General features: G+C 42.6%; 1 protein-coding gene across 1 annotated transcript; it reads right to left on the bottom strand.

Annotated features, from left to right (window-relative positions):
* Positions 1-6,904: 6,904 nt before the first annotated feature.
* Positions 6,905-12,070, bottom strand: LOC306935566 (up-regulator of cell proliferation-like; the record flags this gene model as incomplete). The annotated part of the gene is made up of 2 exons (XM_079518664.1): positions 6,905-7,585; positions 8,576-12,070. The coding sequence occupies 2 exons, from the start codon at positions 12,068-12,070 to the stop codon at positions 6,905-6,907; spliced, it is 4,176 nt and encodes a 1,391-aa protein (XP_079374790.1).
* Positions 12,071-13,180: the final 1,110 nt, after the last annotated feature.

Raw genomic sequence — 13,180 nt, 5'->3', positions numbered from 1 at the left:
TATAAACCACGGTACAATACGTTCATTTGATCATCATGCAAGCTCAATACAGATCTATTTGAAAGCCCCATTGGTTCGCTTAGGACTCCACCGCTGTAGCAGTGATGATGATGGACACTTTGCTTTGATGTGTGTTGGCTACAATGTGTTGGCATTTTTCGTAACAATGTTTCAGACAATAAGATTCTTACCATCGAGCTCATCGGGGGACGGTTCGGCTCCATCGCTGTCTCGAAACGGCTCAAAGTCCTCTTCGGAGGAAGATTGGGGGGGGGGGGCGACAAACCCCTTGGAATACCTCGTAACCCGTGTAGATCGGCGGAGCACGGTGTCGTCGCTCGAGCCAGGCCGGGGAGAGGGACCGCTAACACTGGGCGCAGGCTTGGGGCTAGTAGATGCGAGAAGGCCGCGATCCTGCAACCCGCTGCCACCGGGCTGGGGACCGGGCGAAGCCGCTTGCCTGCTCTTCTTCTTGACGGGGGACAAGAGCTTCACATCGGGGACGACAGTAGGCTCGACATCGGGGACAAGGGGCTTAGCATCAGGCCCGGGGGGGACAAGAGGCACCACCGCATCTCCTGGCTTCTCTCCGTCGCTACCAGACAACTCCTCGTCGGTCTGAGGTGGAAGAGGATCAGGATTACGGGGCCGGCCCTTCTTCCCGACGAAGACCATGCGGAGATGTTCCTCCATGGTTGTTTGGCGCACACCACCAGTGGAGGTAGAGGGAAGGGGAGATGGACGCTTGGAGCGTTTTTTTGGCGCCATGTCGAACTACACTCTGACACTGACTACTGACCGACTACACTCGTAATCTACTATATAAACTAACAAGACGTACAGACAAACCAACACTCAACCAACAGACAGACACACACTAAACAGGTAAAAATAAACACACTAAACTAACGATCTAAAGCTATACTATACACAGATAAGACGGCAAGACGCGGACACTTTTTTTTGGTTTTTTTTTGTTTTTTTTTTGACAGACAAAGACAGACAGACAACAGACTACTAACTAAAGAATCTAAACTAAATATAAACCTAAATTACTACAACTAACTACTAATATTACTACTACTACTACTACTATTACTACTACTACTACTACTGCTATAAAACTCGCTCAATCAATCAATACTACTCACTCACTTTCGACACGCACCATAGACTACTCCAAAACTGTCTTCCCCACGCAGATCCCGGGGGGGTGGCCAGGTTTTATAGCAAAGGATGCCGGTGTGTCACGTGACACGGGTTTTATGGGTAATGTAGTTGGAATATAAGCTCAGGAGTTTAAACAGCGCTCCGGAGGATGTTAATATGGTTAGATTAATAAGAAAAGCTGAAGACGCCAATTGGCGTCATTGATCATTTACGGAATTCTGATGAAGACGCCAATTGGCGTCTTTCATCTTGTAAGGGTTAACATGAACAATGTTTGTTTTATAGTGTGAACTCTTCAGGTTAATGGGCATGGTCTCAAGTATGGTAAACATAATGTGACCTGACAATGTTTATGACAATATGCACACATATGTCTCAAACTCTCAATACAGTATTGTATTGTATACAGTACACACACACACACACACACACACACACACACACACACACACACACACACACACACACACACACACACACACACACACACACACACACACACACACACACATTTGAATAGAATAAACATAAAGACTTAAATAGAATGAATATAAAGTTATTGTGAAGCTTCAATAAGGACCACAGCTCACTGACTGTCTCTGCTGGGGTCTGGCTTACAGTCTGGAATTCCTCCACTAGGTGGAGCCAAAGGCCTGTCTGCCTAGTACAAGAAGCTTGGAACATTGTAAACTTTATAGCAGAGTCACAAACTATAGGTTCTGTGACCATCCTCTGGCAACAATGTTTTGATGATTGATTTGACCTCTGTGGACCCTTTATACAATATTTAGCCCCCATGTCCCTCGCAAAAATCCCGGCATTTTTTGCTAGAGGGCCAAATTCAAAATGGCGCACGGCACCATATCCAAAAATTTACTTTTGATCCAGATGACCTAGAATCATGTATGAAGACACTTTTTCAAGTCAACCATGAGGATTCCAAATATGACACCATTTTAATCATAAGACCTCGTTTTGGCCCCGGAATTCAAGATGGCCACCATCCAGTAGCGTGAAAACCTAACTTTTGAATAGAAAAGTAATTTATTTAGGGGTTGTAATTTTTACAGACACAAAACATCATGAGTCCACCCTCCTCTGTGCATCATCCTCATCCTCCTCACTCTCAACTTCCTTGTCCTCTTCAACTGGCCCTGGTGCAGGTAGGTGTGTTGGGAGAGCAGGCCGCGTGTGGCGGGCAGAACGACAGCGACCACCCACCAACTCAGATGGGTTCTGTCAAATTAAAATGTCTGTCTGTCTGTCTGTCTGTCTGTCTGTCTGTCTGTCTGTCTGTCTGTCTGTCTGTCTGTCTGTCTGTCTGGCTGGCTGTCTGTCTGTATGTCTGTCTCTCTCTCTCAAGATGCACAGTGCACACTATAGCCTACTAAACATACAGTAGGCCTATATCCCCTGGAATCAATTTCAATTGTTTTTAGCGTAGTTTAATTGCATCATGATTAAATATATTGTTTATTCTAGTACTTGCTAATGAAGTTAGTATACATGGTGGGTTTCTTAACTGTCCACAGCCACATTATATTAGCATTAGCAGGCATTGACACTAAGGGTTGCCCACCTGCCCCTGCTAAGTAAATAAAACACTAAGCGCTGCCCACCTTCCTCTGGCAGGTAAATAAAACACTAAGCGTTGCACACCTGCCCCTGGCAGATAAATAAAACTTTCAAGCAAGCACGTTTGTGAGGGGACGCAACCGTCTATAAACAACACCAGATATCTGTCTAAAGAGTGCTGTCTTCTGGTCTGTGTAATGTAAATTAAGCACACTATAAGGTGCTATAAGGTTCTGTTTTCACTATTGCTACACTTAAAATAAGATAATACAAATCACACCTGTGTGAAGTGAGGGGCGCTCTTATCATCATACATCATCTCATGCTGACCAATCACAATTTGCGTCACTTTTGTCTTCAATGTTTGTGTTTACACAAACCCTTAAAACTGGATATAGGAAGGGCAAGTGGGCCTGACAAGTACAACATGACCTGTGCACATGCCTCTGAGACCTTAGTGTCAACCCCTGATTAGTGAGGTGTGTGTGTGTGTGTGTGTGTGTGTGTGTGTGTGTTGGTCATATCATGCAGACTAATTTATGTATTCCACAATGCCCCTTTTATGTAGTCATAGCACTTTATAGTATATATGTATAGTATAGTATGTATAGTTTATATGTATAGTTTCATTATATAGATATTCCAATGTTACGTTCTTAGCTTACGCATGTTTCATGATAACTACTTTGTATGTATGTGATGTATTGCCATGGTTTTTGTTTTGTTGCTTATTGTAAATCGCTCTGGATTAAGAGCGTCTGTTAAATGCCTAAATTGTAAATTGTTTAGGACCAAGACCACCCTCAGGTGCTTATGCAAAAGCTATGCACTTGGTCAACTGAACAACAGTCCTTCCAGGAGAAGATGCAAGAGGCTCAACACAGATGGATTGAAGAACAACAGGAAAATAATCATCAAAGGGAAGAGAGGATCCTCTTGAGGTTTATGGAAGAGCTCCAGCATTCTCATACCCTCCTCAGATGCCCCAGCATCCCTACTAGAGACTGACATTTTGTCGGGACTCCCGCGGGTCACGGGATTCCCGCGGGATTCCCGCGGGATGGGATTAATATTTGTATTAATCCCGTGATCGTGACGGGACGGGAATGAAAATCAACAGGAGCGTGCAGGAGCGGGATTGACATCGATGTAGTCATCTTTCTGTGAGCCAACTACATTACCCATAATCCAGCAGTGCTAGTGCTTCCACAACACAAACAGTCAAACACCTCCTCCAATTGCAAACCAGTCGGGCTGGACGTCTTATAAAGTTTTATATGAAGACATCGTAATGCGGCCGTGTATGATTCTGCATCGCGCCGGTGCCGTGATTTAATCGATTATTTATAGCCAGATCATCCTGATGCATTTGTTTCCCCTGGCAGTGGCAACGTTGCAACTTTCAATTGTGATGCTATGTTAGCTACATGCTAACGCTGTTACAGCTCTCTGAACAGCTGTTCTGTTCTGAGCGAATGTTCTACAATACATCGTCTCCTTTCTTTCTCCCAACCGAGTCGCATACACCAGTGGTTCCCAAACATTTTCATGTCAAGGACCCCTAAATTGACATTTATTAGCCCGCAGACCCCCATTTGAAAAGATGCCAGGGGCATAAGAGAAGATTTGTATTACGGTTCTAGCTGTGATTCTCAACCATTTTATTTTCAAGGACCCCCAGTTTGACATGCATTAGTCTATGGACCCCCATTGAATGGCATTTTTATCGCTGGGACCCCCAATTTATATTGTAAAATCAATGTTAATTTAACTCTGAGTGTACAAATGGAACAACATTTGGTTCCATTTGTACACTCCCATAACATAATTTGTTACAGACCCATAATGGTCCATTTGGTTCCAAACTATTAATTAGCTGGGGACCCCCTGGAACTCTCTCAAGGACCCCTGGGGACCACTGCCATACACATAGACTTGTACACTGAATAATTAATCATATAGAGTTAAATTGACACTGAGGTTTTTTTTTTATCTTAATTGACAAAGCACTTGTTAACTGTTAAGCTTTAAGTTCTGTTCAGGGAAAAACCGTATAGGACTTAAATGAAGTGTCAGAACTGTATTTGGTAGTCAAAGTTAAATCCAACATTGTCCACTTTATTTATTTTAATTTTATTGGTAGGCTATCTGTCTTGAGAAGCCAGAAGTGATAGATAGATAGGCCTATAGATGGATAGATGGATAGATGGATCGATCAATCAATTGCCTTTCCTAATGACTAACATAAAAAAAAAAAAACAGGAGCGGGATGGGAGCGGGAGTAATTTCGAGTGGGAGCGGGATGGGATCAGGAGTCATTCTACAGGAGTGGGACAGGACAGGATTTTTTTTTAAACTCTGGCCCAGGATTGGGACAGGACAGGATTTTTTCTGTGGGAGTGGGACAGGACAGGAGTGAAAATCCACTCCCGTGTCAGTCTCTAATCCCTACCCAGGCTACAGCGGTCCTACATACCACTCCCAGCCGGTGCAGTCTGCCCAGCCTACACACCATTCCCAGCTGGTCCAGCCTGCCCACCACTCTCAGCCTGCCAACCATTCGCAGCCTGCCTACCATTCCGTGCCGGCCCAGTCTACCCACCATTCTCAGTCGCATTGCCAACCTTCCCACCGTTCCCAAACTTCCCAGCCTGCCCACCATTCCGAGAACAACCCAAACTGCACTGAAAGCTCTGATTACAGTTATACCCCCCTATAGGTTAAATATCCAAATACAAAAGACCTCAGCATTTTCAGTAGTATCCAAATGTTGTTAGTGGCAGTGGTTTGTGTATAGTTTTTCAGCAAAAGTGAGAACAGATTTGTTTTTAAAACATTACTGTTAGTTGAATTGAAGAAATCTGTTTTGTGAGTTGTTTTTGTTAACGGTAAGATAACGGTTAAAACGGAATGTTTAGTCAGCCAAAAGAAAGAGTATTATATGTTCCGTATAATTGCCAGTATAATTGTGTGTGTGTGTGTGTGTGTGTGTGTGTGTGTGGTTTTCTTTCTAGCCAGCTTCCAAACACCAGCATTTCAGTCCTGCTTGTCCTGCTTTTAGATTTGTGGGTATAATGTAGGGGTGGGTGACTTATTTTGTGTTTAGTTTTTCCCTTTGTTTTTGTTAGAGTTGGTTAGGTTAGATATTTGTATTTTTGGTTTCCTTTTGTTAGGTAAGAAACGGTTTATTTTTGTAATCAGGCTTTTTGATCCCACCCTGAGGTAATGTGCACTATCATGACTTGTATTGTAAATTATGAAAATAAATCCTTAATTCTGGGGATTGTGAACCTGTGTGGCCTGGCTGTTTGGGGACTGGGAAGGAATAAGTCCACTTTTTATGTTACACCTAGAGACCCCTAGCCTGGGTTGTAACACACACACACACACACACACACACACACACACACACACACACACACACACACACACACACACACACACACACACACACACACACAGTGTAAATATAATAATAAAACTCTTACTAGAGTCTTAGACAGTAAAAACAACCATGTGATGGTAATTATGTTTGTCCCTTAATACACTTTATAATGAAACGTTAAAGACATTCATAGGCAGTTTGCTGATTTGGTCTCTTTATTCACATGTAATAAAAAAATGTATTTAGATGTTAGTTTTGCATACAGCTTAAAGTATGCTTCAGCTGGTTTATGACAATGCACACAATATCAATGAAGTATGTGCATTGTACAATTTCAGGGCACTTAACATTTTACAAACATAAGTACAGGTATGATAACATAAGAACATTTTGACAAGCCCCCAAATTTCACTATGAGCTGTCAAAATTATGTTTGTGCCAAACAATGTTTCTGACGAGCGCCCAAATTATGTTGCGGCCATTAAACGTGTCTCTGCAATAACATAATGATTCGACAAAGTCAGGTCTCAATTGCAATGAATATGTTTTAAATTCAGGTAAACATACTAAAGTAGATTTTTATTTGCACATAAATCAGAGTAAACATACCATAGTATGGGACATGAATGATCAAAAGCTAAGATTCTAACTAAAGTCCAAAGAACCAAAGAAAAAGAAAAATCAAAAGTGAGGAGTCTGGTGATTGATACATTGCAGGAAATCCTAGTCATGAGTGATGCCGTCAAATAGCTCCCAGGTTAAGCACAGTGGAGACTAATTTTTGATGTTAAAGGACTCATCAAGGCTTTTCTTTGCCTGTTTATCGTCAATATCCATCCAAGCTGAAGGAATATCAGCAGGTTCTGCTTCATATTCTCTGGCAAATTCATTGTTGAATTTCCTCATCACATATTTCCAGTAGTCTGATGCCTCAATGCTTTCGTCTGGTTGAATTTTCCAGCTGGGGAAAATGTCCCTGTACTCTTTATAAGGGTGAAACTCACCCTTTGTCTCAGAATTACAGAATGTATCTTCACTTGTCACTGAGGAAGAACACACATCAGTAGTGAGTTTCTTTGATTCCCTCCATCTAACTCTACCAAGACCCTTTGGTCTGTGGACTGAGGCAAAGTGTTCCGTGTGTTCTTTGCCTCCTGCCTCACAAGGCACTTTGCAGAATGGACACTGATTCCCACATCCAAAGATTCTGTTGAACAGCTCATTCTGGGGTTTCACATCAAGTAACCTTAGTTTTGCTGACAGGTCATTTTCTTTAAATGTCGTCTTAAGTGTCTGTTCCATTTCTTTCACAGACTTTGTAAGCCAATGAGCAAAATCCTTCTGGTTTGATTTGTTCAGGGTCAAGACAGTTTCCAGAGCATCCTGTGGAATGACCAGTTTATCACCAATTCCATTGCAAATATTTTGGACAAAAGTCTCCACAGTGATGTTTTCCTTTTGGGCATTTGTGATAGCACAAGTTATGTACTTGATGTTTGCTTCAATTTGTTTTTGTTCCAATTCAAACAGCTCATGCCCACTTGAGAATTGTTCCACAATTTTGTTAGATATCCAGCCTCGAACAAAATCTTCATATGAGTCAATGTAGCTCACATAGGTCTCAAGACGGTCCTCTGACAGCAAATAGCTCAAAAGGGAATGCTGGAAGAATGACCGCGTGCTAAATTGATCAGCATTTTTGCCTGCCAGCATTGCATCAACGATTTCTGGACCCAAGGAACTGGTGACATTGTGTTCCACTGCAGGTCTCAGGCAGAGGTTTGTGAATTGCTCAGCTTTTTTCTGACACTGGTCTTTTTTATTGAACAAATCTTTAAAGGCAGAACGGTGCTCGTTTTTCAGTTTGTTTAGACAAACCTGTGGGTCATTATTCTCTATGAAATCTTTGTGCATTTTCTGAAACGTTTGAGCTGACAGACCACACACGTGTTGTTTTAAGTGCACTTCAAACTTAATATCCGTCTTAACATCTCCATTGACACTCAACATGTCATCAATCTTATGTAGGATCTCTGAGATGTAAGTGTCATGGTAATTGGTTTTCTTTTCCACTTTCTCAGACACATCCCGTGTGCAATCCTTTATAATCCTGTCAGCTAGCCTTTGTGCAGCCTTTTCATTGCCAAATAATTGATTCCATTTGCGTGAGACAATGTTTCTTCCAGGTTCCACTTCGAAGTTCCCGTTTCCACATTGTCGCAGGCGTCTTTGTTCCAGTAATTCAATAGCATAACTCCCCTTAGGAGATAGGTCCGACCACAGCTGATGTTCGACTATACTGTAGACATCAATGTCTTGTAAAGCCGTTAACTTTAATTCACTCTCAGTTTGTTTCCACAGCTCATCAAATTGTTTGTCTAGTGACGATGAAATCGTTTTTCTCATCTTATCACTCGTACGGCATTCCTCAATTATGTTCAGCACCTTGTCCTCTAATTGCTTTGCAAAGGTCTTCTTCATTCCGTCAAGACTTATCATCCCTCGTCTGATTTCAACAGCAGATTCCAGTTGATTGCGTACAGAGTTCTCAATTTCTTTTCGTAGGTTTTTTGCACTGTTTGAGAAGTCCTCTCTGTATCTCTCAACAAGATGGATGTTTTCTTCTTTTTGCTTGAAATAGTCAGTCAGATGTTGAAGGAGTTTTGTCTCCCATGTAGACAGCTCTTTCAAGGATTCTTTCTTCAAATGAGTCAGTAACTCTTCCAGGTTTGGTACGTTAGACTTCACAGTTCCAAAGTTTGAGATCGCTGTTTCAGCATCTTTAACCCATGCGTACATGTGTTTTTTGAAGTTCCATTCCAATTCACTGGATTCTTTGCAAAGCTTCATGTAGGCATCGGCCACAAGGCTGTTTCGGAAACTGAAGATAAAGTTCTCTTGTTGTACTGCGGTCCACAGGCTTTTTGTCCATTCCAGAAAGTCCAGTACTTTATTAGCAGATGCCTTTCTGCTTCCATTGGCCAGAATTTGGATTATGTTCTTCTTGAACTCATAAACAGCCTCACTGTACCCTGCATTTACTGGTGCCATTGGTGGATTCCCATGCCAGAGTCCAGGGATGTACGAGTTCCCACTGTCTGGATTGTATTTCATCACATCTGTGAAGTTCTTGTTCTCCTCCTTTTTCTCCATTTTGGCAGCAGCTTGAGTCATCTCATTCAACTGTTGCAACAGTAGATTCCGGTCCCGTAGGTTACTGTCTGGGGCTGCTACATCTGACACATTCTGATGAACAAACTGACAGTTGGGCATCTTCCCCACTGCTTTCATCCTGAGGAAAGCGTGGACAACGATTTGCAGGATGTCTTTCATCTCTGCTATATTCTCCATCGCAATGTTGATTATAGTGACATCACTAAGGCCTACAACAAGTGTTGCAAGCTCATTGTCATGTTCATAGCTATTGTCCAATTGTGCAAGTTCTGGCGACTTCAGACCTTCAGTGTCAATGATTAGCACAAAGTCACAGTTCAGATCACGTTTGTAGTCTTCTTCCACTCTGACGAGCAACATGAAGGCACCTCGAGTGCATCGACCGCTGCTGACAGCAAACTGAACTCCAAACATGGTGTTAAGGAGCGTGGACTTTCCTGTGCTCTGAACTCCAAGAACTGTTAGGACCAGGAGTTTGTTCTTCTTCCCTACCAAGACATTTAGCTGAGTGAGAACATCCTTCACCCATGTAAGAGGAATGGTGGATGCATCACCGTCAACCAACTCCATGGGAAATCCGTCAAGGAGCAATTCTGCACACAATTTGGGAAGATGGCGTAGCTTTTGTGATTTACAAGTTTCCTGAAGGGACATTGCAGACTCATATAGCTGACCCATTTCACGCAAGAAGTGTTCTATCCCCAGTGAAATGTTGGAAAGTTGTCTATCAAGCTCTTTAATTTCATCCTTCTTGTCAGGACTCTGACATTTCTCTTTATACTGTTCACGGAGAGAAGAGAGTGTTACTCGGGACAAGTTATCAAGGTTCATTCGCATCCACTTCAAAAAATAAGACCTCTCAATCCCTGGGCTTGATAATGCACTTATGAAGCTGGCCATGGCCTCTGACATGCCGTGCTTGTTTTGTTGTTCTCGAAGTTCTCTTTTCTTTTGCTTGAGCTCACGTTTATAATTTTCTTTGTTTTTATCGCCAGCTTTCTTAAGCCTGAATCCCTCCTTCTCTAAACGAGCTAATTTTTTCAATATCTTCCCTTGCAGGGGAAGCTGCTCATCCTTGTACTTAAGAATGTCTTGTATGTCTGAGGTGATGGCGTCTGCATTTCTCTTGGCCTTCTGACACTCTGGGTAGTCTTCATCAACTTCAATGTCAAGTTGTTTGGCAACAGCAGTCATCTTCTCCATCTTCATCGTCATTTTTGAGCTTTTGACCACATTGGTGACTTTTTCTCTCAGGTTTTTGACGAAGTCTGCATCATTAATCTTTTCAGTCTTCAAAATTAAGTTGTTGTTGTTCAGTTTAAACTTAACTGCCACTTGTTTAAGGGCATCAACAGTGAAACCGTTGCTCTGGGCGTTACCGACCAAGAACAGCTGTGCTTTGTTGTTTTGGCTGCTCATTAGTTTGTACTGAGAGTCCATGTTGTCAAAGAACACAAAAACTGCTGCCGATGTCTGGCAAAGAAATTCGTATTGTTTTTCAAAGGATTTGATGTCCCCCCGGAGGTTAGCTATGGCTACTGGCTCTCCGAAAATGTCAATGTTAGGGTTTCCACATGGAAGATACCAACTAATTTCAACCAATCCATCAGATATTTTCCTTGGACGATCACCACCTGCCATGTTTCGGTGAACAAATGTGTCATGATACTGTTGGGGATTACTCAGTAGATCATTGAGAATCTTTGACTTGGACAAGGAGCACTCACCCAGTCTTACAAAAGACACCATTGGAAGTTCAGCGAGAACAATTCTGTCTTCAATAAAGCTTTTCGGATCTAGAAGTGAATGAGATCTGAACCTCTTGATAATGTCTCTCATTGCCCAAAGCATGAACTGACACTGACCTGTTTCACAATTAGGAAGTAGCAGCGGCAATGAAAACTGACACATGGACATTTTCAATGCCATTTCCTGCTGTAGCAAACCATTGGAGCACAGAAAAATAGCAGTGACAATGTCTAAGGGGTGAATCATATCTGAGTCCTGACTCTTAAGCAGACTATCAACATCTAAATCAAAAGAAGCATCACTGTTTGGTTCAGATACTGGCGAACATTTCACATTCCTCGCTGTTACATTGACCATCATTAACTTCTTCAGAAAATGCCATGCAAGATCTGAATGACAAGTAGCAGGTTCATCTGTAATGGTCTTCTTATTAATCTGGAGTATTGTGCTCAAGGATAACTTCTCTGTGTATTGATCCTCCAACCCCAGGTCTCTCAGAAATGACTTCAAGTCACGTGTTGTCTGAACAGTGACTGCACTGCTTTCCTTGCTTCTGCCAGCTGCACCGCATTCACATGTGACTCGAACGGCATACTCTGCCATTGGCTCAAGGCCAGAAATGATGGTCATTTCAGTTTGTGATGTCACTTTGTTCCATTGCGGTTGTTCAGTGGATACTTTTGCGTACTCTACACAGTAGCTCTCCACAGTCACCCCATCTCCAATCTCAGTGGGTTTCTCCCATGTAACTGATAGTCCATGTGAGTTTGGTGAAGCTTGAGGTTTTCCAGGTGGACTTGTGGGTAAAGTTTTCATGGAATCACTGACTTCACTGGCTGGCCCTCTGCCAACTGGACACACTGCTCGGTATCTGAACACGTAGTCTGCGTTAGGAGACAAATTGGAAACAGTAACTTCATCAGCTTTGGATGCTGTGTGCCAGTCATCTTGTCCAGTGACACAGTACTCAATAGAGTAGTGGCTGACATGTTCTGCTCCAAATTGCGGCGCGTGCATCTTGAGTGTCACACTGTTGTGGGTTGTGTCACTTACTGATAATTTCTCCGGCTTTGAAGGTGGTTGAAAATTATCATTGGCCAATGACCCTTCTTCATAATGGTAGATGCTTGCTCCCCTTTGACTCTCATTTGTTGTAGCTGTTATGAGGAACTGGATATCCTGGTTGTCTTTGTTAGCCTCTGAAAAATCAATCAACAGCTTTGCTTTATTTTTCATTTCTGTCACTTCTGAAATGTACCATTTTTCCCCTTCTGAAGTTGTAGTATCTTGAGTGCTCACATGTTTGGGTGTATCGCTTAGGTAGCTTGATAAATCTGACAGATATGGTTCAGAAGTTTGCAGTGACGTGAAAGCAAAGCATACAGCATGGTGGGTTTTTGAATTGAGGATCGTTCCAAGTTCATTGGAAGAGACAATCTTTGTGTTTTCCATCATCGTAGTGAGGGAGCTTATGCTGTTTATTTCTCTCTCTTTGTAGTCCATCCATTTGGTCAGGTCTTTGCTGTTGAAAGGAGATGAGTGTCTTGTTTTTAGGAACTCTGCAAGCACACTCTCCTCTTCCCCACCTGCTCTGATTAAAGGAAGTTGAAACTTGAGCTTGTACTGGTTGCACTGCTCTTTAAAGGTTTTCAGCTGTTCACCAATCTGTGGGAACTGTTGTGCGACTGGGCGTTTTAGTTCATTGTTGCACCTCAATTCAAGTTCACTGAAGTATTCCAGGACACTTTGAGCTTCCATCACTAATTCACTAACACTCACTAAGTCACATGTTGTCTGAACAGTGACTGCACTGCTTTCCTTGCTTCTGCCAGCTGCACCACATTCACATGTGACTCGAACTTCATACTCTGCCATTGGCTCAAGACCAGTAATGATGGCCATTTCAGTTTGTGATGTCACTTTGTCACATTGCGGTTGTTCAGTGGATACTTTAGCGTACTCTACACTGTAGCTCTCCACAGTCACCCCATCTCCAATCTCAGTGGGTTTCTCCCATGTAACTGAGAGTCCATGTGAGTTTGGTGAAACTCCAGGTTTTCCAGGTGGACTTGTGGGTAAAGTTTTCATGGAATCACTGACTTCACTGGCTGGCCCTCTGCCAACTGG

Source organism: Electrona antarctica (assembly GCF_951216825.1).
Source record: "Electrona antarctica genome assembly, chromosome: 13".
NCBI lineage: Eukaryota > Metazoa > Chordata > Actinopteri > Myctophiformes > Myctophidae > Electrona > Electrona antarctica.
Note: the sequence above shows the minus strand (reverse complement) of the source record. Positions and strands in the feature narration are given on the sequence as shown.